The sequence below is a fragment of the Zeugodacus cucurbitae genome, chromosome 2, assembly GCF_028554725.1.
Source record: "Zeugodacus cucurbitae isolate PBARC_wt_2022May chromosome 2, idZeuCucr1.2, whole genome shotgun sequence".
Taxonomy (NCBI): Eukaryota; Metazoa; Arthropoda; class Insecta; order Diptera; family Tephritidae; genus Zeugodacus; species Zeugodacus cucurbitae.
The window spans coordinates 87,288,836-87,316,017 of record NC_071667.1 but is presented as its reverse complement, the minus strand read 5'-3'; the positions used below and the strand labels follow the sequence as shown (position 1 = coordinate 87,316,017).

The 27,182-nt window shown below is 33.9% G+C and overlaps 1 protein-coding gene across 2 annotated transcripts in view; it reads right to left on the bottom strand.

Moving 5' to 3' along the window:
- Positions 1-20,514, bottom strand: part of LOC105214306 (transcription factor kayak) — a 35,217-nt gene extending 14,703 nt beyond the window's left edge. Inside the window, exon 1 of one of the 2 annotated variants that reach the window (XM_011187651.3) lies at positions 18,868-20,514. In XM_011187651.3, coding sequence (XP_011185953.1) covers positions 18,868-19,587 — 720 coding nt within the window. In that variant the 5' untranslated portion in view covers positions 19,588-20,514. Of the gene's footprint in view, positions 1-8,432; positions 10,057-18,867 lie in introns of those variants that run through there. The other variant, XM_011187652.3, reaches the window with a different exon arrangement.
- Positions 20,515-27,182: the final 6,668 nt, after the last annotated feature.

Here is a 27,182-nt window from a genome sequence, read left to right as displayed (position 1 = left end):
GCATTGCAAATATTGCTTGAATTTTTGGCAAGACTAGTACAGTAGTTTACCGAAATAACGAATATTCGTTTTAACGAAAACCGCCTATAACGAACAAGCCATTTTTATACATTGAGTACCTTAAATAACGAACATCGGGGATTTGTAAGTACTCGGGTTAACGAACAAAATGAAGAAAACATATGTAGAAAGACATATGTCAAATAAAAAAAAAAAAACAGAGTAAAAAATATAATTTGAAAAAATTCAAATTGAAAAACTTGATATCTGTAACATATTTATGGATGTTTAAATTCTACTAAATTCTACAAAACACTATATGCTGATAAAACATATTCAAATGCACACACTCATAAAGTCATATCGTCAGTTTATACCTTTAAATAGTATGTATCTACATATATACATATGTACTATGTACAAGTAAATACAAATTGTTTTTATGTATGTACATGATTTGATATATGATTTATATATATAATTGTTATAATATCGAGAACATGATACAACGAATGTTGATTGATTGTTTTTAAAGCGGCTCCGTAGTATACTTACTTTTGGCAATGGTGAGAGTGCCGTACTAAACGGCATACTCATATAGTCTTCACTGAAAATATTGTAGTTGTCCAGCGTCATTTTTGCGATACACAATTAAAATTATTAAAAATCCGAATTTCGTTTTCTGGATACTTTAAATCCGAGATAAGATTTTTCTAAAAGTTAGCAATAGGTTCAATATAACAAAAACACAATTTTCCAAGCTTATCACTTCCGTTCACTGCTTTCACATTATCCACTTTCCTACTTCAACACATTTAATAAACAATTTGATGAAATTTTTCCAGAAACATACACAAAACTGATGCTCATGTGTTTGTTAGGCGGTCTTCAACAAGTCAGAATGCATACATTCGTAGATATATTTACACGTACTAAGAGCAATATTGAGGTCCGTATATGTATATATATGTATGTAGTGTATACTGTGTTGCCACACTCTGATAAATAAACAGATGACTCAAATACGATTTCTGGCGAAAACGTTTTATAAATAAATATTAACACGTTGATTTCATAGGTGATGTTATTGTTGCCGCCGATTTTGAGCTTAATATTTTCGACTGTTCGTTTTGTTGAGTTCAGTTATCTGTTGGCTGCGCAGAAACGAATAGGGTAAACCAGTTGTCGGCTGTCGTTTGAGTTGCACAGTATTAAATAAATTGTATAGTATAAATTGTTTTAATTTTTTTATTGTTTTGGAAATGCGCGTAGTATGTTTTCCTTATGTTTTTCACTTGTCAAAGAAATGCACTCAATAAATTATTTATTAAAAAAGATCGAATCGAATATTTTCTATAGTTTAAATAATATATTAAAAAGCTGTATTTGCGCAATTTGATTTTGTTAGTATAACGACAACCCCGACCGCATATTTAATTAGTATACTGACGCCTTCAACGTATTGGAATTGACTGAATGCGTCATCGTTATAAAATTTCGTTTTTATGTGAAATGTTGACAATGAGCTAACTAAACGACACACGACAGCACAAACAGCTTACGCAATTGTACGAAGGCGATAAGATTTGAGTGGAAAAAAGCGGTCGTGCCAATGGCAACATCGACAACTTAGAAATAAAATCGTATATTTGAGTGCAATAGTACACTTCGCGAACTGTGAGTTTGCCATTTCTACCTCTCTCATTTCAGCTAATTTACTAAAAAGATACTTTTTACTTTTCCGAGTGGTCAATTCAGTTCAACTCAAATGAGCAAGCGAAAAACCCAACATGGCGTATGAGTGATATGTAATGTTTAATGCCTACATGGTTCTCTAAAGTTGAGAGAGTTTAGGTTCATTAAATGTTTGCCAAAATTTAATAGGCATGCTCATATTGGCATACGCATTTGAATTTATGATACATATGTACATACGTTTTTGTTGCTGTTGGACTTTACTTTGGAAGACTATCGTATGATAATTGCTGTTTTGAAACGTTTAAAATGTGCGATAATAATTTAAATTATACTCTTCTTGATCTTAATTTTTCCCAAAGACAACATGTATTCTCAAGGACGAACATATACATATGTATATATTTATGTATGTATTTATGTACATATATAGTTTGCCATCAAACCAACTAGGGTTATCAGTTTTTTTTAAAAGGCTTACAAAAAAAATAAGGTATACATATATATACAAAATATTGAAGTATTTTCAACAAAAACTGTTATCTCTGCACATGTACATACATGTGTACATATGAACACATGTGTGAAGACTCTTGATCACTCAAATTCAATAAAGTTAATTTATGGGCGTCAAATAGAACCATCTTTTATTTTAAAAATTCTGGTAACACTATTATCTTCAAAGCGTTGCAAACACAAAATCTTATCGGTACACACAATAATAAGTATAATGTTTACGTATATGTATTAGCTGTGAAGCTGAAAAGTTAGGAGTTTTTCTTTTTGCAACATAATTCACGCAGAAATAAATCAGGTTATGCAAGTTATAGAACCATATTGAGAATTTTTGATTTGCTTTGCTGAGTTTTTATAATCAATTTCTTTTGTTTGTAATTTTTAGAACTGGTATGAAAAGGATATGTTTCTGATCGAGATTTGACAATTGTCATCTTGTAGGACCTCAAAAAGGAAAATTTGCTGGTTTGGAGAAAGGAAAGTCGGTGTCTAAATAGTTGGTGCCAATACCTCCCAATGTACTAGTTGTAAAGTAGCTTATAAGTATGGTTGGTTCAAGCATCTACAATATGTGTGCATTTATATACGAGTATCTATAATACAAATGTGTAAATATTTCAAATTTTAAATTTATGGGTGTATAATCAAAAAACAAATTCAATAAGTTTTTTATGAAAAGGAATTATTTCAAAAGAACAACTAGGGAAATTCTTTACTTATCGCCAAAACTGTATACATATGTGAACAAATATATAGAAGTTATATACGTACGTATGTATGTATTTATGACTAGTAAGGAAGGGCTAAGTTCGAGTGTCACCGAACATTTTATACTCTCGCAATTTATTTATTTAACTATTCCCTCTGAATTTCATCAAAATATCTGATATTCAGATTTAAACTTTCCTGATCATTTTGATATATATAGTTTTAGGATTTACAACCGTTATTTGAACGACACTATAGTACTCTCTTTAGCAACTTTGTTGCGAGAGTATAAAAATGTGTCGCTACCATTACCTTATCAGCAATATGGCATTTATAGTGAAGACACGCATACATATGTACATGCACATTTACGCACACATAATTTCAGCGCGATAAGAAATTCAAGGAATTGTTCTTTATATATATATATATTTGGCGTAGGAACCGCTTTAAGCGATTATAGCCGAATCCACCAGAGCGCGCCACTCATTCCTCCTTTTTGCTTTTTGGCGCCAACTGGAAACACCAAGTGAAGCCAGGTCACTTTGCACTTGGTCTTTCCACCGGAGTGGAGGTCGTCCTCTTCCGCGGCTTCCTCCAGCGGGTACTGCATCGAATACTTTCAGAGCTGGAGTGTTTTCTTCCATCCGTACAACATGACCTAGCCAGCGTAGCCGCTGTCTTTTTATTCGCTGAACTATGTCAATGTCGTCGTATAAATCGTACAGCTCATCGTTCCATCGTCTGCGGTATTCGCCGTTGCCAATGTTTAGAGGACCATAAATCTTGCGCAAAACCTTTCTCTCGAAAACCCCAAGAGTCGTCTCATCGGATGTTGTCATCGTCCACGCTTCAACGCCATACATCAGGACGGGAATAATGAGCGACTTATAGAGTTTGATTTTGGTTCGTCGAGAGAGGACTTTACTTTTCAATTGCCTACTCAGTCCAAAGTAGCACCTGTTGGCAAGAGTGATTCTGCGTTGGATTTCAAGGCTGACATTGTTGGTGTTGTTAATGCTGGTTCCCAGATAAACGAAATTATCTACAACTTCAAAGTTATGACTTTCAACAGTGACGTGGGAGCCAAGACGCGAGTGCGCTGACTGTTTGTTTGATGACAGGAGATATTTCGTCTTGTCCTCGTTCACCACCAGACCCATTCGCTTCGCTTCCTTATCCAGGCGGGAAAAAGCAGAACTAACGGCGCGGGTGTTGTTTCCGATGATATCAATATCATCGGCATACGCCAGGAGCTGTACACTCTTGTAGAAGATTGTACCCTCTCTATTTAGTTCTGCAGCTCGTATTATTTTTTCCAGCAATAGATTGAAGAAGTCGCACGATAGTGAGTCACCCTGTCTGAAGCCTCGTTTGGTATCGAACGGCTCGGAGAGGTCCTTCCCGATCCTGACGGAGCTTTTGATGTTGCTCAACGTCAGCTTACATAGCCGTATTAGTTTTGCAGGGATACCAAATTCAGACATCGCGGCATAAAGGCAGCTCCTTTTCGTGCTATCGAAGGCAGCTTTAAAATCGATAAAAAGATGGTGAGTATCGATTCTTCTCTCTCGGGTCTTTTCCAAGATTTGGCGCATGGTGAATATCTGGTCCATTGTGGATTTTCCAGGTCTAAAATCCACAATGGATTGTTCTTTATGCCATATTATTAACAGGCTTACCCATGAACTACGAATTAATATTTCACGAATGAGTAAAGGTCCACAAGTGCTCCGGTTTGTTTGAATATCTTTTCTATCAAACACTTGGGGAATCGAAGACGGCTTAATTAAATACAAATAACACCTAATACTCTACTACCATATTTTACTAGATTCTACTAAGAAAACGGTAACATACTGGAAAAACTAGTAAATAAAAGCATATTTAAAAAATAAATTTGACTGTTTGATTAATAAACATTATTTTAACTATCCCGACTTAACTTATACAATTCGACACAAAGTCTTCCAGAACGACGAAAATCATTATATACATATACATACATGATATATTGAGGCAGTGTTCTTGTCTACACCTTTTTGTGTATGGTTTTGAAAAATTATGATCGGATTTTGGAATATTTTTGACTTTATATGTTTAATGGAGGTTCATGTATACATAGTATGTTTTAAAGTATATAAATCCAAAAGATTTTAAAATTTGGTTATATGGCGTGGCCGTGAACTGATATGGATTGGATAACGTGTATTGTATCCAAGTTGGTTAAAAACAGTGAGTCTGAGATAAGGGTTTTGTTTCAAAATTGAACGTGGTTATTACACGACGATCTGTACTAAATTTCATCGAGAATTCTTAATATTTACAAAAGCTATCACTTGAACGTACAGATGGAAAGCCAAACTTTGGATTTGAACTCGTCCCGTCATTCTGATTACTTTTATATACTGTGGAACATGTTGCGAGAGTATACAAATACATTGTTAACAACTTTAGCTCACTTAACCATATTTATTCAAATTTAATATTTGAGCTAATTGGAGCATAATTATGAATTTTATCTAAGTTAATTCTAGCGTAAACTAGTTATTTTACGTTTCGCATGAGCACTCCATCGTTCTCATTTCATTCATTAACTCGTAGCCCACGTTCCAACAGGAACAAATATACTACCTATATTTGTATTTGTATATTAACGAATGCAGCACTATACATTGATGACTCATACGAATTACCAAGAATTCGCTTCAAGTTAACATGTGCCGAGAGTAGAGCAGTTGTTGGTATAACAACACATTGTTTTGTAATTTTTGCTGCTCATTGCCCACCACGGTTGCCATTGCGCCAAATCCAAATCCGAGTTTGGGCTCGACGTGCCTTCACTAGTGTTACCGATAGCTGAGAACAGGAGGTAGCAGAATCAGTTAAAACCGGCTTTACCGGCAGTCCACTGAAATGCTGAGCGTATCCAAATATCCAGATGAAATAACAAATAATTTTTGAAATCAGTCAAGTAAGCAGAAAACATACCCCATATTTAAACGTATATATTCAAAAAGTGCTTTCTCTTATTTGGGCATCTAATTGCGGAAGGCATACTTTCATCGTTCGAATGCAATTATATAAATTTTAATGAAACATACATATATGCCCTTAAGTTAATCAATGTAACATTGAACTCGCTACTTTTATAATTCCATCGAGGTATTGTTAAAATAGCAATCCAAAATCAAGAAATGTTAGCAGAATATGTGACCAAAAAAACAGAAAAATTCATTACATCTCATATTTCTTAGTGGTAGTGTTTTATTGCATGCTATATTTTTAGATTGAATAATCGTTTTACTTTCGTTGCTGAAAATCACAACGAAAGATAAAGACAGCTATATATTTTCCAGAGTTCACTTAGATGGAATATACAATATACCGCTCATTTACATGAATAGTGTCATAACTCAAAAAATTCGATTTTTGAGTTGAGTATGCAGAAATGTGCGCAATTTCATCGTCCATATTGTATAAAAATATCATTCTGCTCCTTAGAAAAATAAACCATGAAAAAAGAATGTGCCGTTATTAAACTTGTTATGTTACATTATTTTTTAACAATAACAACAACACATCTCAGTTGTGCCAGAATTAGGCATGGTTTTTTTCAGAAAGAAAGACATATTTTGTGTTAGAACGATATTTGTGAAATGGGAATTAAATTTTTCATGTTTCTCTTTTCAGCAATAACGACACATTTAACTTATGACGCGAATTTAATTTATATTTTTCACAAATAACGACATAATTTAAAAGGAGTCATCATTTTATTAAATATATTACATACCACTAGTTTTTTCAATACACCTATGGCTTTTTTCTATAATTGCTAAATAAGAGACAATTGAAAACTTCCCGAAAACTTCGCTCTCCCGAAAAATCGACTTTTTTGAGTTGTGTCACTATTCATGTAAATGAGCGATACAATGTTAAGAAAATAAATGTGTACTTCATAAATACGTAGAACAAACTATAGATAACAACAAGAGAAATATGAGAATAAGACAGACGGTAGTAAAAGAACTAGCAATCACAATACAAATGAAAACGGTTGGTGTTTTTGGTGTAATATCTTCTCACTCTCTTGTTTCTTAGAACAACTATTGTCGGCTTAGACGTTTATTGAGCAAGGAAAGTACTCACACACTTACAAGGAATACACAAGTGTTAATTGGGGGTAGGTTACAGAAGATTTCATAACAGGTGTAATATTGCAATATCGAAATCTAATTTACAAATTTATTATTTATTATTTACATATGTATGTGGTAAGTTATTTTTATATTTAACCACATTTCAAATTTCAACAATAGTAATGATGACAACTATTCGCGAAACATTTACAAGAATTTCTACCATTGTGAATTTGCAGCTATTTGTAATGTCAAACTCATTAGACGTTTAGCTTATTCAAGAAATTTGTGTAAAAGGAGTATGGTGTAACTCAACGCATATACATACGAGCGAGTAGGTTAAAGAAATCTAAATATAAATTAAACCACCTACTATCAATAAATATATACATACATGGCGTCCATTCGTCTAAACTTGATCTTAAATGTATGTATATTACATATTTTTGGTCTGAATAAAAGGTCTTTAAGATATAAACATAACAGATAAATGATTAAATATGTATGTACATATGTACACACATAGTACAATATGTATGACATGTGTATCGGTGTTTAAAAATTTTGAAGTTTTCGTGCGATGGTAAAACTAACTTAAGTGAACTTCGCTTTTGAGATTAATAAATATTTTATTTTGTATACTTATAACATTTATTAAATTATTTCTCACATACATACCTAGCCCCCACCACTTAGGTAATTGTGTGAAAAAGCGAAGAGTAAACAAAATCACACAATAAAAAATTAAGTCTTAATTATGCATATCTAACAATTGGAAACAAGTTTTTCAATTGATTTTAAATAATATTCGTAGAAACACATACACATACGTATGTATCTTTGAACATACAGATGTATGTATATGTTTATAAATTCAACTCATATGCAAGTAGGTATTTATTCGAAATTACGTAGTTAATTTTTTTTTAATGAGAATATTTTTAACGACAGTTGTGAAAAAAAGAGTTAATAGCTTTTTCCATTTGGAATAGTTTTAAATTTAATCAGAATATGTATATACATATATAAAAAATTGTCAATTTAAGGCCAGTGTATAGGCCTTATTAAAGTCTTATTTACATGTACATTTGTAGGTCGAAAGCATATATGAATGGAAATTTAGTATAAAGGAGGATCATTCGAGAAAGGACATTATTACAGGAATACATTGTATGTATTTCGTTGATAATTTCGGTATAGTCTCAGAATATAGCCTCAGACTATATTAATCGCTTTTGATAGAAATAAGAAAATAATTGTCTACATGTATTTATATATATAGTAGAAATGAATGAGGTCGAATTATATATGTATAGTTATTATTTCTGTTACTGTAGATAATGGTTTGGATTGTTGTTTTTGGAGACTTACGATAAGATTATTCCGCGTGGCTGTCGTTGTTGTTGGTGTCGTTGATGTCAACGCCGATAAAGCTGGCAAAATATCAAACGAATTTTGCCCCGATGTATTTTCATCAAAATCCACTTCCCGCACTTCTTCGATCTCCGCTTCTTCTTCTTTAAGCTCATCATCATCATCATCGTCCGCTACTACATGGAAGTTACGAGTTACAGTTATTTTTTTGTTTCGTTTTCGTTCCATCTTTAAAACTAAAGTATTTTTTTGGGGATCTAAACCGATTTCCTCTTTGGCATTTGATGAGGTTCGTATGGTGGGAATTTTTGTTTTCGTAGGGTCAATTTTAACTTTCATGGCTAATTAATGAATTCTTTTCGTTTTTAGGGTGAACACGAGAAATTATGTACTTAGTTTTTTACTTTCATACAATACTATAACACTCTCTGACAGTTGTTAGTTGTCACATGTTAAATTTTTTGCCACTGTCAAAAGTGGGTTATTAACGAATTTGCCTGAAAAGAGCAATACTTGCGCGGACAGTGATAATTGTATGCAATGTTGTACCATGTAGATACATGCATATATACATACGTGCATATGTACGTTTGTATATGTATGTGTTTCGATTTTCTTAAAGCTTATTTGCTTTTATTTTTGTCTGATATTTTATACTTTGAATAGAATAGGATAATTTTATGACATTCTCTTTGTTTTGCTTTTCAGGGTTCGAAATATTCACTAAAATTTGCTAAAATCCATCTACTTTAGCACTTATTCGCTACTCCGTTTTATTTTTCTATATAAGTGGATTGTTGTTGTTACTGTTGCACCACACCCCGTTTGCTTATTAACTGCGTCAGCATCGTAGCACGCAGATTTCCGAAGCAACTGTGATTTTGGACGAATTTAGCCAAGGTGTAGAGTGATATTAAAAAATTCTTGAAATTACATTGTTTTGCTTTGTGTGAAAACTTGCACTTTGTATCATCGTAAGTTTTTCAATTTCTGCTAATATACGAGTCAGAGCACAAAGAATTTTACGATTGTTCAAATGTTGGGCTTTTGTTCGATTCAGCGACTGCGAATCGCAACAAAATAAAGCCAAAAAAGCACAAGTAGCTACGTATGGTCATGCATACGTGTATTTATGTTCATATTTACGTAGATATATGTGATAAATAAACTCAGACCTCACTAAAGTTACATATAAAATTGAATGTTTTAACAAATTCAATCCTTTCAGCGAAATCTGTTTTTCTTTTTTTTTTGTCTCCGCAGACACAAAGCAGGTTTTTATTGAGTACTTTGCATTTGTACATATGTATGAATGTATCGTATGTTGCATATGTATGTATGTACATACATGAGTGCATACGTTTGTATGTAGGCAACTATGTTGTGAATTAATTCGGATACTTATGCACTAGCACTTGGTTTCGGTTCAACACATTTTATTTAGTATTTGATTGTTGGAAGAAAATACACGAAATATACAAAAAGAAAGGTTAATAAAAGTATACAGGAATGTACTAAATAATACGTCGCGCTTTGTAAATCGTCGTTACTTTAACAAAAAGCGGAAAATAACTAAATTCATATATCACATTCTTCTGACATTCACAATCAGCAGCTGTGTACGAGCAACAGAAACATCACTAACACTAACTACTCACATTCACCATCGCCAACACAAACACTAACTCTAACCCTTACACGAACACTCGCAACACTGTTCGGCCACTCAACAACGTTGCTGCTATCCCTGTCTAACACAAGTATGTCTCTAGCTTATAATTGCGTGTACAATATATGTACATATATACATTATTTTCAAAGTCACTTCATTTCTGGAATTTACTGAAACCAGCAGATACAAAGTGTACAGTGAGTACTTGAAAGTGAATACATTTCGATTGACATTTCAAAGCCGAAATATTACATATTTACAAAGTGTGGTTTTCTCTGAATTAAGCAATTACAGAGCATTCCCACAAAATATGAGTTTATTATTTTTAAGGAAGCCAATTTTCTATAAATTATAGAAATCCCAGCTTAAATTGTACAGTGGTAACATGATTTCAGGAAATTTTGCTTTTAGCTTGCATTTACTGTACATACGAGTATTGTGGTAGAAGCAAATCGCCATGAAAACAGCAAAAAGAAAGATAACAAGAAAACGTTTGCCAGTTTTGAGGTTAAAATCTTTGAAATTTTTGTGTTTAAACAATTTATTTTGAAATAGCCGAATATATGTATGTTATAAATTTTATTTTAATACAATATACCTACTCTTACATGTTCGCAAGCATACAATTTACATACAGTTAAAAAATTTAAATGTTTCTGATTTTTCGAACCATTATTAGTATATTATATATTATACTATGTATCTATATACATATATGCATTCTTGTCCAACGAAAGACGCCAAAATAAAGTCAGACAATGTTAATGTAGTCATTTGTCGCATGCGAGAAAATTTTTGAAGTATCATGCCGGTTTTCAACATTAAGTTAACATTTAATATGTTGAAGGTGTACACGCACACGTATTCAACCTAAAACAATCGTCTCGTCTCTCATTATTGCGGAGCCAATTGACAGTCGATAGAGTATAATCTTTGAGATATGGAATTCCCTCTCCAACTAAGGGATGCACATAAAAGTATTACATATACATGTTTACGAATGCTGTATGGAACAAGTTAGCAAACATTTGTTGATATTTTCCTGGTTTTGCTAGACGCTTTCAATACACAGCGTATTTATAGCTTTATACAGAATAGGCTTCTTTTCCTTCTTAATTATGAGGCTTGTTCTGTGTATTGCTCTGTATGTGCTGTTTGTTTCCTACATATGTTTCCAGTTTATGTAAAGAATTCCCATGATGAATCATCAGGGACTTTTCCCAGTTAAATTTGTCGCATTCCTTGAAGAACTCTTCATGATAAATTACTCATTACAGAAATTTATGTTTGCTACAATGAAATGTATAATATTAACGCGTTGTTACAAGCTGATTAGGTGTAAAGCTTACAGTTAAAAATATTAAAGAAGGTTGCCGAATTTCATTAGTCCCAATATTTGTAGCTATTAAGGAGTTACTCAGTAGCATAGATATGCAATGAGTACTAATAAAATTAGAGCACTAAATCATGCGCCTTAAAAATTGAGGTAAATGAGTATTGCTTATATAACAAACGACTAGGACTCATTCCCACCAAACTCAAAAAAAAAACTTATAGCATTCCTGTGTGCGTGAATTCGTTTTAGTGGATATTAGTGTATGGTTATTTTGGACGAATGTATATTCACTAATACTACTTTGACTTAAACAATTGAATAATTGCAGATCTCTCCTTTGGGATTACTTTTGGAAAAAATTTAAATCTGTTTGGAAGTTAAAATTGAAAGTTATTTGAGAAAATTTATGTACAGTTAACTATCATCAGTAGAATTGTCATCTATCGAAATAAACTTACTTACTTACTGAAGCTTTTTAAACAATGAAAACGGTATTCTGTATACAACTTCGATCGCGAATGTTAACCAAGTTCTTTTGATGATGATAATAAATTTTCGAAACGTTTCAGAGAAACCACATAAAATCTATCTATATAAAAACTTAATGTCACCTTGTTTGTCCGGGATTGGCGCATAAACTACTGAACCGATTTGAATGAAGTCTGCGTTTGGTCCAAATCAAATGATAGGATGGATTATATTTAAAATTTTAGTCGCAATGTCCGTCTGTCCATTCTGCCATTCGGTCAAGCGATAATTTGAATTGCAATCTAGATATCTTAATACAACTTCATACACGTAAAACATAGAAATATGAGATTGCATTGTAGATAGGAAAAACCGGACAAAATGCAAAAAATAAAAAAAAAGAAACCAAAAAATAAGAATTTTGCAACAGATATTCACAGCACGGAACGACATTAGGATTTACAAATAAGTTAAGTTCGGTAAGTGGACGTGGTCACAGCTCAACATCTGTCTGCCATTTGGTCGAGCGATAATTTTTTCTGGATATCCTAATATAACTTAGCTCACACTCTAACCTTGATACTATGAGAAGGTTGGTATTCTTGAACACATGATCTAGATGTTTGATAAATTGGCGAGAAAAAAACACAAAGGGAGTTGTTGGCAGAAACTTAAACCAGTTATAATATTTTTGTTTACATTTTTTTTTAATATTTAGTTACTCCCTAAATAATTTCAATTTATCAAATAGTTAACCAGAATAGAAGTTAAGTTAATAGTTAAGTAAGTTTAAAAGTTAATATACCTTATCCACAGCAATCCATGTCCCGGCCACTAGTACTTGTAATAAATTTTACTGTAAATAAATAGGCAACATTTAACTCTAGAACCATAATCAATTTCTCGTATATACAATTTTCGAAATGGAATTGCACAAGTGTGCCATGCTGTAATTGTTATAATTAAGTATAAGATGTTCAGACATAATATGTATGACAAGTGTGACTTTAGAGCCCAAACATATATTTATCCATTGCAAACTCAAACTCATTTCGATTACAGATATTAATACCGAAATATTCAGTAGCATTATATGGTATTTTATTTATTCAAGTAAAATCTTACAATAACTGTAAATAAAATATATTTGCATATATATAGTAAATAAATCGTAGCTTTAAATAAGAATAATTTTAATTTGTTTATTCAGGTCCTATGTTCCATCTAGGAACTATGGGAAAATGTAAATGTATTATATATATTAAATTATATATATATTTCATTTCAAATTTTTCTAAATAATTTGTAGTCATAATATAACTGTGATTACTCGCACGGTCTCCTCACATTAAATATAATAAATCTTTTTAAACTGCCCATAAATAAAGTTTTCGCTATATTTGTCTGTCTGTCCGTGCTAGTGATAACTTGAGATATCTTAATAAAACTTGGTACACCTACTTCTTGGCCCTACTTCTTGGCCCCACTATCACACCCAAAAAATGGCGTTTAACAAAAAGCTATAAAATGCTATAACTAAGCCTCAAATGAAGCTAAAAAATTGAAATCGGATAGTAACTACGCCCACCCCCATACGAAAGATATCTTGAAAACTACTTAAATTGCGTTACTCACTAAGGAAAAAACTCAAACTTTTTTAGAAGTATGCTTGCACTGAGATTGTTATAAAAAATGGAAAATAGTTGTGGAGTCGCCCACTTTGGGATCTAAAACCATATCTCAGAAACTACTCGACTTATATAAACAAATTATGGTACATAATATTTTCTTGACATCTTGATATCGCGGGTAAAAATGGGACAAAACGGTTCACCACGCCTACATCCCATTTAACCCAATTTTGAACTCCATCTGATTCGTTCAATTTGCAATATATAAATCCAAAACATAAAGAACATATGAAGATATCGGAATAAAACTTTGTAATAATTCTGCATTAGAGGTTTCGTATCGCTCATTTAATTAATTTGAAATCGGACTATTATCGAGGCCCAGATATCGAACATGAAGACCTCGTGCCGGTGGCTAAGTTTTAGCTGGGCTGGTGCTGAAAACGGTGACAATACTTCTCCTAGCTCCCATAAACCTACCGAATGAATGTGATTTGGTTTCGTTACGTTAATTGAGATTTAGATATCACAAATATAAAGCAAAATGTTCTAATAAAACTAAGTTAGTAATGAATATGGATGGATGAATTGCAACATTTTTTAATCTGACAACACATCGAAATATTTCCCCCCAAAGCCTTTCATATTCAAATGGAATAAATATCATTCGGCACCATTCTGCAAAATATTTGATTAAAAACTGAAATTAATATGAATAAATTCTTGGAAATGATAAAAAGTTTAGCTGAAAGTGTATATAAAACGATTCACATATTATATCACGCCCTAAATTTACAGTGTGAAGTCATGCTAATGACGAAACTTTCGTGTAAAAGATAAAATAACGGTCTTTAATAGTTCCTTGAATACTTATCAATTGTTGCCGTAATCTAATCATTAGAACATACAAACTTACTCGAAAGAGAGAATGACGCAAAGCCCACAGACCTCTTATGCACGTACATATACATATATGTATACACTACATTTACAGACAAATACAAAAATAAAACTTCAAATCCAACTTTAGTCAAGGCAAATGAATAAATTTTTTTAGTTCATAGTTCGCCGCTTTGACGTCGGCGGTGTCGTATGAGTAATATCTAGTGTGTATAATGTACATACATACATATGTACATATAAAAGTAAGTATTAAATAAATTAACATATTGTTGCTTAACATTTATCGTCATTCTGATCAGTTTAATATATATCTGACTCTATATCTAATTCGTTTAGTTTTAGGGTTAGAAACGACCGTTATGTAAAAAAACAATTTTAATCTGTGCAACATGTTGCGAGAGTGTAATGAAAACCATAAAGCGATTTAAAAAACAGTTGCGCTAAGCCAACCACCTAATTGCCCGCATGAATCACTGTCACAATTGTTGCATCATACTTAAATATGTAGATATGTCAATAAACATGGGGGATTGTATTATTAATCAACGAAACATACCCGAAGATTTAGAATGATTTAGATTTAGATCAACGGCAAATTACAATTTACCTAAAAACATGAACACATTAAACGGAGTAGAGTGACAGCCAAATATTTTGGGAAAATTAAAAATTATCAAAACGAAACATCAGTCTTGTCAGTACTAAATCCATTGTATTTTAATTTTTTCAGTAAATAATATTTGGTAACGTTTAACTATTTAAACAGCTTAGTGACTCGAGTAGTTCTTATAATTTTTCAATCACGTTTTTATAGCTATTAAGCAAATAATTTAGTACTTAGTACAAATACAGTTAAATTTGTTTTCATTTTAAAGAGCTCAAATGATCTACATATATCTCAACTTTCTGAAAATATCAAAAAGATGTCGTGATGGTGAATCATCGGCAGAAACTGAAAATCGTCTTGCAAGTCGAGTAGAATACAGATGGCAATCAGCGTTTCCGTTTTGGTCCGAACGGACCAAAATTGCTAGTTTCATTTGCTTTTGGTAGTTTGGTTGGTAGGTTAAAGGTTTTGATGGGCAAATTTTTTTATTAGATGCACATAACTGCAAATACTGTTAATCTTAAAATTGGTTCGCTTAATATTGCATACTTTCTTGTTTTAAGAGAATTTCAAGAATACCAAAAACACATTAACTGTCATAACTAAGCCTCAAATAAAGTTATAAAAGTAAAATATGGAACAAAGGATCTCACTAGGGAGGGGCATATTTGGATGTATTTTTTTTTTGGGTAAGTGGGCGTGGCCCCGCCCTCAAATCGATACTCGACTGATTTGTATGGAATTCGGTATATAATATTTTCTTGATAAAAATGGGCGAAATCGGTTCACCACCAGGACTACTTTCCTTATAACTTAATTTTGAATTCCATCTGATTCCTTCACTTTATAATGTATACATAAGGAACCAATGAAGATAGCGGAATAAAACTTGACACAAATAGTGCATATGATCCCTGGCTTCACTTGTGGAAAAATTGTCGAAACGGACTATAACAATTCAAGGCCCCAGATATCGAACATGTTAAACTCAGCGCCTAAGGGTACATTTTAACTGAAAATATTGGTAAATCTCTCAGATAATTTAATGCAATTTAGAGGAAATTGGTTTCTTCTAATAGTGTGTTTCTGTTCCAAAAATTATTAAAATCGGGTCATAACAACTCCTAGCTCCCATATACCTAATTATAGGTTTTTCACAAATACCATCTCTTAGTTCCCATATACCTAATTATTGGGTTTTCCAAAAACGGTGGGCTTTATTCCGCATATATGAATTGGTTAATAGGTGAGATATCTTAGAAAAATTCAGTAAGCGTATAGTCTTGGATATAGTGTGCCTTGCAGGTGAAAATGAATGAAATCGATTCTGGAATTACCTCGCCCTCACTACGATTTTCTATTATTGAGTGTTATCTTAATCAAATCTCTTCAAAAAATTGCGAGAGTATAAGATGTTCGGTTGCACCCGAACTTAGCCTTTTTGTACATATCTCGGAAACCAATAGAGCTATATAAATCAAACTTTCTGCACTTAGCCACTTCTTAATACAGTCCAAAAATGAAAGAAATCGGATAATAACCACGCCCACCTCCCATACAAAGGTTAGGTTGAAAATTACTAAAAGTGGGTTAACTCACTAACGTCAACGAAAAACGTCAGAAACACTAAATTTCACATAAGAAATGGCAGATGGAAGCTGCACTCAGATATTTTTACAAAATGGAAAATGGGCGTGGCGTCGCCCACCTATGGGTCAAAAACCATATCTCAGGAACTACTCGACCGATTTCAATGAAACTTGGTTTGTAATAGTTTCCTTACATCCCAATGATATGTTGTGAAAAAAGGCCAAATCGCTTCATAACCACGCCTACTTCCTATACACCAGAACTTTGAAGACGATCTGAATCGTTAACATTACAATATATAAAGCAGTAGTATAAGCACTAGTGAAGATATCTGTGCAGAACTTTGCACAAATACTATATTTATAGTGTGGCAGCCCCATTCTAAAAATCGCCGAAATCGGACCATAGGTTTTTAAGGCCCCATATATCGAACACGAGGACCTCGGTGCTTCTAACCTAATATTATGGTTTCCAACTTTCAATGGACTTTACACAATATATATGACGAATATGTGGGTCAAATTGTGTATTATATATGCAATATAAATAAAGTTAAATAAATAAATTGCGAGAGTATAAAATGTTCGGTTACACCCGAACTTAGCCCTTCCTTACTTGTTTTATTCTAATATTATGTAAATATTCCTTCATAATTTAAGTAATTTCATTGGCAACCAATTTTCAAACAATATATTTATTAAATATAAAGATACAAACAAAAAATCATATTCATGTATCAAAAATATTTGTTGGGACAACTGTGAAGAATATATTAAAAGTAAAACTAGCGATAACGAAATAAGTGAGAATCAAACTAACGTTCTTGAATTTTATATTGAGCTTTAGACCAAATCAAATCGAGATGTGATTTTTACCGGGAAGATTTGCAGTTTTTAAATATATATAGATAGATTTTGGAGTACCGTAGATACCATTAGAAATGGTATAAATAAGTTTTGTGTCATTGATTTATGCAAGTTTGTGATTAATCTAATTACACTACCGCACAGTTCAGCCGCTACGGACCGAAAATTTTCAGAATTTGCACTTATAAAAACAAAATTAAGAAACATATTAAATATAAGTACTTTAAGTGGTATTATACATTGTAAAGAACTAGTACACAAGATCAGCAAAAAAGGATCTCTTAGATAAATAATTTATTGCCTTTTATATATATGTATATGAACTTCCACAAATGAAGATCAATAAAAACCATGTCTTGATGGAAAAAAATTGGCAGTTTGAAAGGAGATTTGGTAGGCATTTTGGTACGTAAATATTTTTTCGAGTGGTAACACTGATCGCAATAGCGCAGAGAGACGATTAACGAGCGTTCGCTTTAAGGACTTCTCAAGGACATGCGCGAGAATCGATTATCGAGCGATCGCAGCTGTTGGAATTTGAGGAAAGCAATGTGTCAATTAGCGTCAAAAATAATAGAATTAAGGATAGCTAAAACCTATCCCGAGTAAGAATTTAGTGGAATTCCTAAAATATTCTATAGTCGCAGCAATGGTAAACAACTCCTCTAGACCTCGATTGGAAACTAATTAGATAAATAAATAATAAAACATCTCTTTTTTGAGGAACATATTTCTTCCAGCCGTCCTCTAACAATAGAGGTCAGAGAAATAGACATGTTATCGAATCAGTAGTCTAGTCGACACCTAGTTTATGGGTATTAGCAAATTTCTTAAATCTAATTGAGAATAATATTATATGGAATTAAAAGATCAAAGAACTTAACAACAAGTGTAAACTTAAGTATTTGAAAATATCCCCAAATATATACATATGTAATTAGATCTTTAAGTTCCTTATTTCAATGTAACTTAATATAAATGTTTGCTTGATATGGTTTTTATGTATGCCAAACGATGGGGGTTTTGATTTTAAAATTACATTTTTAAAATGTACAATATAATCAAAAAGAACACAACTGCGACTCTAATAAATTAATGGAGAAAATATACGTTCCGCGCAAAAATTAAATGGGAACCACAATGGGACTTTACTCTAATTACACACACAAATGTTGATGCAAGTATACAAGTATATGTATGTATATTTGAAGTGTCGCCTTTTTAAAGAAAATATATGTAAATAAAAACGCAATCAAAATTTGAAACCGCGCCCACCGTCAACAAATTGACAAATCAAAATACATATGACAAATGGTTAATTAGTTACCAATGTATGGTTGCATTGACTGCTACACTTACCCTTTGTTGTTGTTGATTTACATTGCGTGCCACTGTCATTGCAGCAGCGGCAACCGCTAAGTGCTGTTGAAATTTACGCGTGGTAGTATGTGACGGTGTTAATACGGGAGACTCCGATCGTGTTTGGGGTGAAAGTGATATTTTAGTAGCAGCTGAGTATGGCGGATGCATTGCTGTAGTCAGTTGCTTCTGCTCTGAACTCTGCTGGTACTCTGATTGTTCCAGTGATGGCAGTGCCTGGTTAGTAAGTTGCTGCTGCTGCTGCTGCATCCGCGATCTGTAGTAGCAATTGTTGGCAGGAACGAATGTATTAGTAATTTGTTGCGGTTGTTGTTGTTGCTGGTGATGAGAAGAATGAGTGGTTGCCACATGCTGTGAATAATTTCCATATGCGTTTTCATGCAGATATGGTGTTGGCAATTGTTGCTGCTGTTGTTGTTGTTGACGTTGTTGAGTACAATTGATGTGGCTGTTATTGTTATGTAATAGTGAATAGTGAGAGCGATTCGTATCACTAATCCAGTTGCTTATACGTGCTTGCTGATTTTGTTGCTGTATTTGCTGCCCTGGCAATAGCTGATGTGGTTGCAGCAATTGTTGCACGTGTTGCTGTTGTTGATGCTGCTGCAACAGCGCCACCGTCATTGTGTCGTTATTGTTTAGCCAACTGCTACATTGGCTTTTGTAGGCGCTGGGGTTATTATTGTTGTTGCTTTGCATTTTAATTGACTAATGTGTACCACGAATACTAACCTGAATTATATTCTTGTAACTTATAACTTCTTTTTTTATAATTTGTTCGATTTCGCACACTTACGACGACGAGGACACTCCTCTTTCCATCACATGCGCATGCAACTTAAATGCTGCAGCTGTATATGAGCCGTAAATGCTTCACCCACACAAAACTCATTCGCTTGTTGGCACAATACCATTTTTTGTTCTCACTGTCATATTATATTCTGTTTTTAACCTTTGCTTATTTTGTGGTTGCTTATATGTACATATATATATTTGTCACAACTAATTGTGTGCATTCTCCTTCTCGTTCGCACTTATATTTTTATTTATTTTTTTTTTTTATAAATGACCTAAACTTTTTTTTCAGAAAAGATACACAGGATTTCCAAAGTTTAATTTTTTTTTATCAAAACTGTCACGTGTGTGTATTGATTTCGCCGAACCTATTAGGATGATTACAGGTGATCACGCATCTACATAGTATATCAAATTCGCTATGAAATGATCTCCTTCACGAACGATCAGTAATTAGCTGCTTCCTGAATGAAGCACGGACAAAATCAAAATAAAATTTCGAATGGAAACTAAAATTGTATAAGCCATAACCGGAAGCGACCACGGCATTGACAGCAAATTACGGCGACATTTTTAATCGGCACGACGGATAACGGCGCCAACATTGCTGCACCTAATGCTAGCTGAACCTGTTAACGTCAACTAAATTCGTATGCTCTGTGTTGTAAAACCAAAAGCCTGCGGGCGGTAGCACTGCCGAATTAAGAAACACAGAGGATGCCTACAGGCATTATGTTTTGAATTCGTTATAGGGTTGCATGCTACAATTGTTATTTGTCCCGCCAAATTGTCATTATCAAATTAAAATTCCTGCTTAGCGGTGTAAATTTTTTAAATTTTTAGATGTGAAATGAAACACGAATGTGTATGTTTTTATAAGAGCAAACTAAAATATGTGTGTACACGTTTTTAACGAAAATCTTTAGAAGAATATTGTAATGAGATACATTTTAATAATAAATGTATGTGAACATCAATATTAAATACATATGTATATGTACATACGTGGTACGTATGTATATTTAAAAATTTTCAAAAACTAAAAAGGGAATGAAAATTTAGAATCTATTATACACTGTGCAACATTATGTGAAAGTCCTTTTGTAGTTTTCGTCAACAAAAAAATGTTGTAATGTTATATCCTTATTGAAATATCTCTCGATTTCGTTGTTTTCAATAGAAATCATATATGTATGTATGTATGTACATGCATGTATGAACGTTATATACAGGTATCAATTTGTCATCGTCGTATGTACGTCACTGAGATTGCTTTTAAAATGCACTTTCTACACTATTCCTTTGTTAGAGGCACGCGAAACTTATAAGCACGCGCAAACTTATAAATATTTTAGCTGTTTATGCGTACACTCGTATTTCGGCTACTTTAACCACGCGCGCACTCTCTGGTTACATTACGATACGTACGTATAGGTAAACTGTTGAAATGGAAATGTTGCTCACTAATTTTTTTGCACGATCATTTACCCCACTGCTGCTTACTAATAGAGTTGGCAATGGTGGTGACGTTTGCGCTGCCTGGCAAACGCTAGGGTCAGCTATTTGGTTGGCTTCTTGAAATGCTGACTGGCTGCTGATCGTGGCTTAGTCACCCGTTTGCTCGCGCGTTTATTTGCGCGTTCGCTCATGAAAAATAGCATGGCACTGTTGGCGGCCCGTTGCAGCTAGCATTTTGTGTTGTCGTTGCAGCAGCTGTACGCTTCAGCTTCCTCTCTCCTATAAGAACTTCCAAACACCGAGCGTTCACTTTGCGATAGACGGTAAGAGCCCCCTGCACGAAACTGCGGTGCTAACGAGAACGCAAACGCGAGCGCGAACTCGAACGCGTCCACTTGGCTGGTGGCTGCTTATAGTATGGATGACTAATGCAGCGAGCACGCGCTATAATCACTGTGGTGGTAACGTCAAAAGCTACAAAAACAACAACAATAAAAATACATAATAAAATGGAATAAAATATTTAGAATGGATACAAAACAGAAATTTAAATAAAAATATAGAAATGTCAATAAACACGTACACGCACACATACGTGCATATGTATGTACATATACCATTGTTGCGAATTCAATTGGTGCGAATAAGGGTATAATCGCAATAACGTAAACACAAAGAAATATACTGAAAATATCGTGATCATACCAAAATGTGCCAATTTGCGCACGTGTAAACTTGATAATACATACATACATGCATATGCTTTTCTGACTGTGTAAGTATGTACATACACTGTTTGAACAAGAACATTTCAACAAGTATATACATATATATGTGTGTGTGTAATAATATTTTTCGCACAACAAAGCAAATAAAAGTCAACCGCCGCAAATCAAGTTGAGGGATTGGGCTTGGTGGATAATTGAGCAGTTGTAAAAATAATATCTGTATTTTTAATGACAAAAAGGTATACGGACACATCGTAGTAACATTGACTGCATTAATGACTTCTGAGTTGGATGCATCTCATCGCAACTTTAACTTATTAATTTATATATATTATTATATATATATTATATATTATATATTTATATATATTTTGTTAAATTTATAAACTCACATGCAAATGGCGGTTTGCAGATGAATATTGAAATGAGAAAATCTTAAAAATGTGTCACTTTCTTTTAACGCTTGGTATTTCATATGTCTATGAAATCATTTCTTGTTAGTTGGCGTAGCGAAATGACTATATACTCGTAATAAAGTAATATTGACAAAAAATAATAAAGACAAATACAAAACAAACTCGTAAAAAAACTCGAAAAGGAAAATACATGAATACTCTTGCAACTATATTTAATTTGCATGCAAAACAAGTTCAAATTCTTTGTGTGCTTTTAAAGCACAAGTAACAATGCCGCCGATGTGCCCACCCTACGCTAGGTGGGATGAGTCATAGTAAGCGCAAAAGCGACCACACTGATCGAACGACTCAAATATGTAAAAAGGCTCGGCACGAAGTAGTGTCACAGATAAGCTACAGGTATGTGTTTATATACCTATAAGTAGTACGTACGTGCATTGCTCTTCACCAAAAACTTAGCAACAAAGCTACTCAATGCTATCAAACTCAAATCACTCATAAAATAAAGATACTCAAATAAAAGAGCACAGAGTGCTATTCATATGACGAGATGGACAACCAATAAGATCGAAGCATTTGTGCATGATCACTGTCACAAACGAGTGAGAGAAAAACGCTTTTACAGAAAATAATAAATATTGAGGAAAAGGCAAGAATTAAAACTCTCAGAAATGAAATCGTTTCATAACAAATTGTGCAACCGTTCAGAAAGGCAAGTCTCTTCCGATATGTCAAACAACAAAAAGCCACACACCATAAAATATACCCACCGACCATATAAACATATACGTTCATATATCATGTGATCACAAAACAGATCGGAGGTTTGACTTTACCAGCTTACCGTTATTAGAAAAAACATTTATTTCGAATAAATAATGTAATATGTATGTATATTACAATGATGATTTCAGTTATGTATACTATAGTCTGATGTGGTCTTACCAATTTTTAAAAAGGCACTCCAATTAATCAAATGATGATGGCCATACATACATATGTTTGTCTTCATTTAATCTTTTGGATTTTCCGTTTCCGTAATTCCTCTGTCTTAATTGCGTCACTGACACTATTTCTCTTACTTTAGTGTCGATGTTTACAATTTCAGATGTAGTTTTTCTTAAACAGATTATACATATGTATATGTACATATGTATGTATTTTATTGAGAAGTTTACACAGAGGTTTTGTATTGTGTTGCAATAATGTTTGTTATATTTAGCTGTTATTGTTACGAAGAACGGTTGTAATATTAATCAAGAGTTATAAAACTATTGTCTTCTTAAATTCCACTTTTGTATCAAGTTTCAGTAGACACTCGCCCCAAATTGTCTCAAGAAATTGAACAATATTTTAATAAAGCATACTAATGAATGAAAAATATGTATATCCAATTTTAATTTAAGAAATGAAGATTACCTATTTGTTTTTACATAGTTTCATTTGATTTGTCTTATTTATTTATATGCCCACAAAGTCACTATCTTTACTTAGACGGCTATGAGCTGATCGGCAGGCCGGCGTCAATTATTTTAAGAGCGAACTGCAGAATGTTATGCATTTTTGAATCCAATGGTACAGCTGCTCAGGTCAAAATATTGCTAAGCGAATGTAGATGTACAAACATACATGTAAGTATGTATATTACTTTCGATTCTTTTATTGTTTTACTTGAGGTCGAATACTACATATATATGTATGTTCAGCTGACTCATCTTCTTTATATCTGTAAATTATAACCCACTTTGTGCTTACATGTTGCATACTCAAATATTTTGGCTTTCGTGGCCCTCCTTTTCTCTATTTTACATGCTTTTTTGTAGTTTCTTACCGCATACCTTTTTTAAAGATTTTTAGATGCCGGACCTACACACATACATACATATGTCTAAAATCACATTTTATACCCATTTTTTTCGTCTAACGATCGTCTTTGTTGCTTTGTTGGTATTTAAATTAGTATGGTGTGGTTTATGCGACGCTGTCATCCACAAACTAGAGTCTTCGGCACTTACATTAATTTTTCTTTTACTTTCTTGATTTCTTAAAAGCCTAACATATTAAGTCTTTTGCTCACCTTATAAAATATAGTTTGATTCATATTTCCCTGAACCAATCATTCCTCACGATGATAATATTAAGTCTAGTATGAAGAACTTATTATTATACTCACGCAACAAAGTTGCTAAAGAGAGTATAATATTTTTGTTCACATAACGGTTGTTTGTATCACCCAGAAATAAAAGAGCTAGATAAGGGGTTATATACATATATATAAATGGTCAGGATGACGAGTGGATTCGAAATACGAATGTCTGTTCGTCCGTTTGACCGTGCAAGCTAACTTGAGTAAAAATTGAGATACCTTAATGAAATTTTGTACACATATCCCTTAGCACCCTGAGGAGGTTGGTATTGAAAATGGGCTAAATCGGACCAAATGGCGAAAACGTGCTGTAACTAAGCCATAAACAAAGCTAGGAAAGTAAAATTAGATACAAAGGATCGCATTATGAAGGGGTATATTTGGATGTAATTTTTTTGGGGAAGTGGGCGTGGCACCGCCCCCTATTAAGTTCGTTTTACATATCAAGGAAACTCCAAAAATGGAAGAAATCGGATCATAACCACGCCCACCATATTAAGATTATGTTGAAAGCTACTAAAAATGTTTTAATTCAGTAAGGAAAAACGGCAGAAACCTTACATTTCATTAAAAAGATAGTACAGAAGGGCTGCAACCAAATTGGTATACAACGTTTTAAATGTGCGTGGCTCCGCCCACTTATGTGTCAAAAACCATATATCCGTAACTACACGACCAATTTCAATGAAATTCGGTTTGTACTATTTGGCCAATGGTATGTTATGAAAATAGGCCAAATCGGTTCACAACCACGCCTACTTCCTATATACCTGAACGGTGAAGTCCATCTTAATCGTTTACTTTACAATATATAAAGTAAACACTGGTGAAGATATCGGTACCTAATATTAGGGGTTTCAAACTTTCAATGGATTTTATATCATACATACATATGCCGAATATGTGGGTCAAATTGTGTGTTATACTAATAAAATTAAATAAATAAATTACGAAAGTATAAAATGTTTGGTTACACCTGAACTTAACCCTTCCTTACTTGTTATATATAGCGAGGCGAGTCGAATAGGAGTATTTTTTAGATAGGGTATATGCATATATAGATTAAATATATGGTATTTATTTATATTACGTTATCTTTTTTGTCTAAAGTGAAACTCTTTGTTTAAACTTTTATCCGCTTGAAGAACAATAAGGCGGCGGGGGCCGATGGATTACCGGCCGAGCTATTCAAATACGGCGGCGAAGAGCTGATAAGGTGCTTGCATCAGCATCTTTGCAGAATATGGTCGGAAGAAAGCATGCCTGACGATTGGAATCTCAGTGTACTCTGCCCAATACACAAAAAGGGAGACTACACAATTTGCGCCAATTACCGTGGGATAAGCCTCCTCAACATCGCGTATAAGGTTCTTTCGAGCGTATTGTGTGAAAGACTAAAGCCCACCGTCAACAAACTGATTGGACCTTATCAGTGTGGATTTAGACCTGGAAAATCAACAACAGACCAGATATTCACCATGCGCCAAATTTTGGAGAAGAGCCGTGAAAATAGGATCGAAACACACCATCTCTTTGTCGCCTTTAAAGCTGCTTTCGACAGCACAAAAAGGAGTTGCCTTTATGCCGCGATGTCTGAATTTGGTATCCCCGCAAAACTAATACGACTGTGTAAGCTGACGTTGAGCAACACCAAAAGCTCCGTCAGGATCGGGAAGGACCTCTCCGAGCCGTTCGATACCAGACGAGGTTTCAGACAAGGTGACACACTATCGTGCGATTTCTTTAACTTGATGCTGGAAAAAATTATAAGAGCTGCAGAGCTAAATAGAGAAGGTACAATCTTCTACAAGAGTGTACAGCTACTGGCGTACGTCGATGATATCGATATTATTGCAAACAACACCCGCGCCGTTAGTTCTGCTTTTTCCAGACTGGATAAGGAAGCGAAGCGTATGGGTCTGGTGGTGAACGAGGACAAAACGAAATATCTCCTGTCATCAAACAAACAGTCAGCGCATCGCGTCTTGGCTCCCACGTCACTGTTGACAGTCATAACTTTGAAGTTGTAGATAATTTCGTCTACCTGGGAACCAGCATTAACAGCAATAACAATGTCAGCTTGGAAATCCAACGCAGAATCACTCTTGCCAACAGGTGCTACTATGGACTAAGTAGGCAATTGAAAAGTAAAGTCCTCTCTCGACGAACAAAAACCAAACTCTACAAGTCCCTCATCATACCCGTCCTACTTTACGGTGCAGAAGCGTGGACGATGTCAACATCCGATGAGACGGCACTTGGAGTTTTCGAGAGAAAGGTTTTGCGGAAGATTTATGGTCCCTTAAACATTGGCAACGGCGAATACTGCAGACGATGGAACGATGAGCTGTATGTGTTATTCGACGACATAGACATAGTCCAGCGAATAAAAAAACAGCGGCTACGCTGGCTAGGTCCTGTTGTTCGAATGGATGAAAGTGCTCCAGCTCTGAAAGTATTCGATGCAGTACCCGCTGGTGGAAGCCGAGGAAGAGGACTACTTCCACTCCGTTGGAAGGACCAGGTGGAGAAGAACCTGGCTTCACTTGGTATTACCAATTGGCGCCAAACTGCCAGAAGGAGGGATACGTGGCGCGCTGTTTTGGACTCGGCTATAATCGCGTAAGCGGTGTCTACGCCAGTCAAGAAGAAGAAGAAAACCCTTTGTGGAAAATCATAGAAATGGAAATTTTTTCTTTGTGCATCCGGTGATATGTACATATTGTATGTATATACATACATATACTCGTA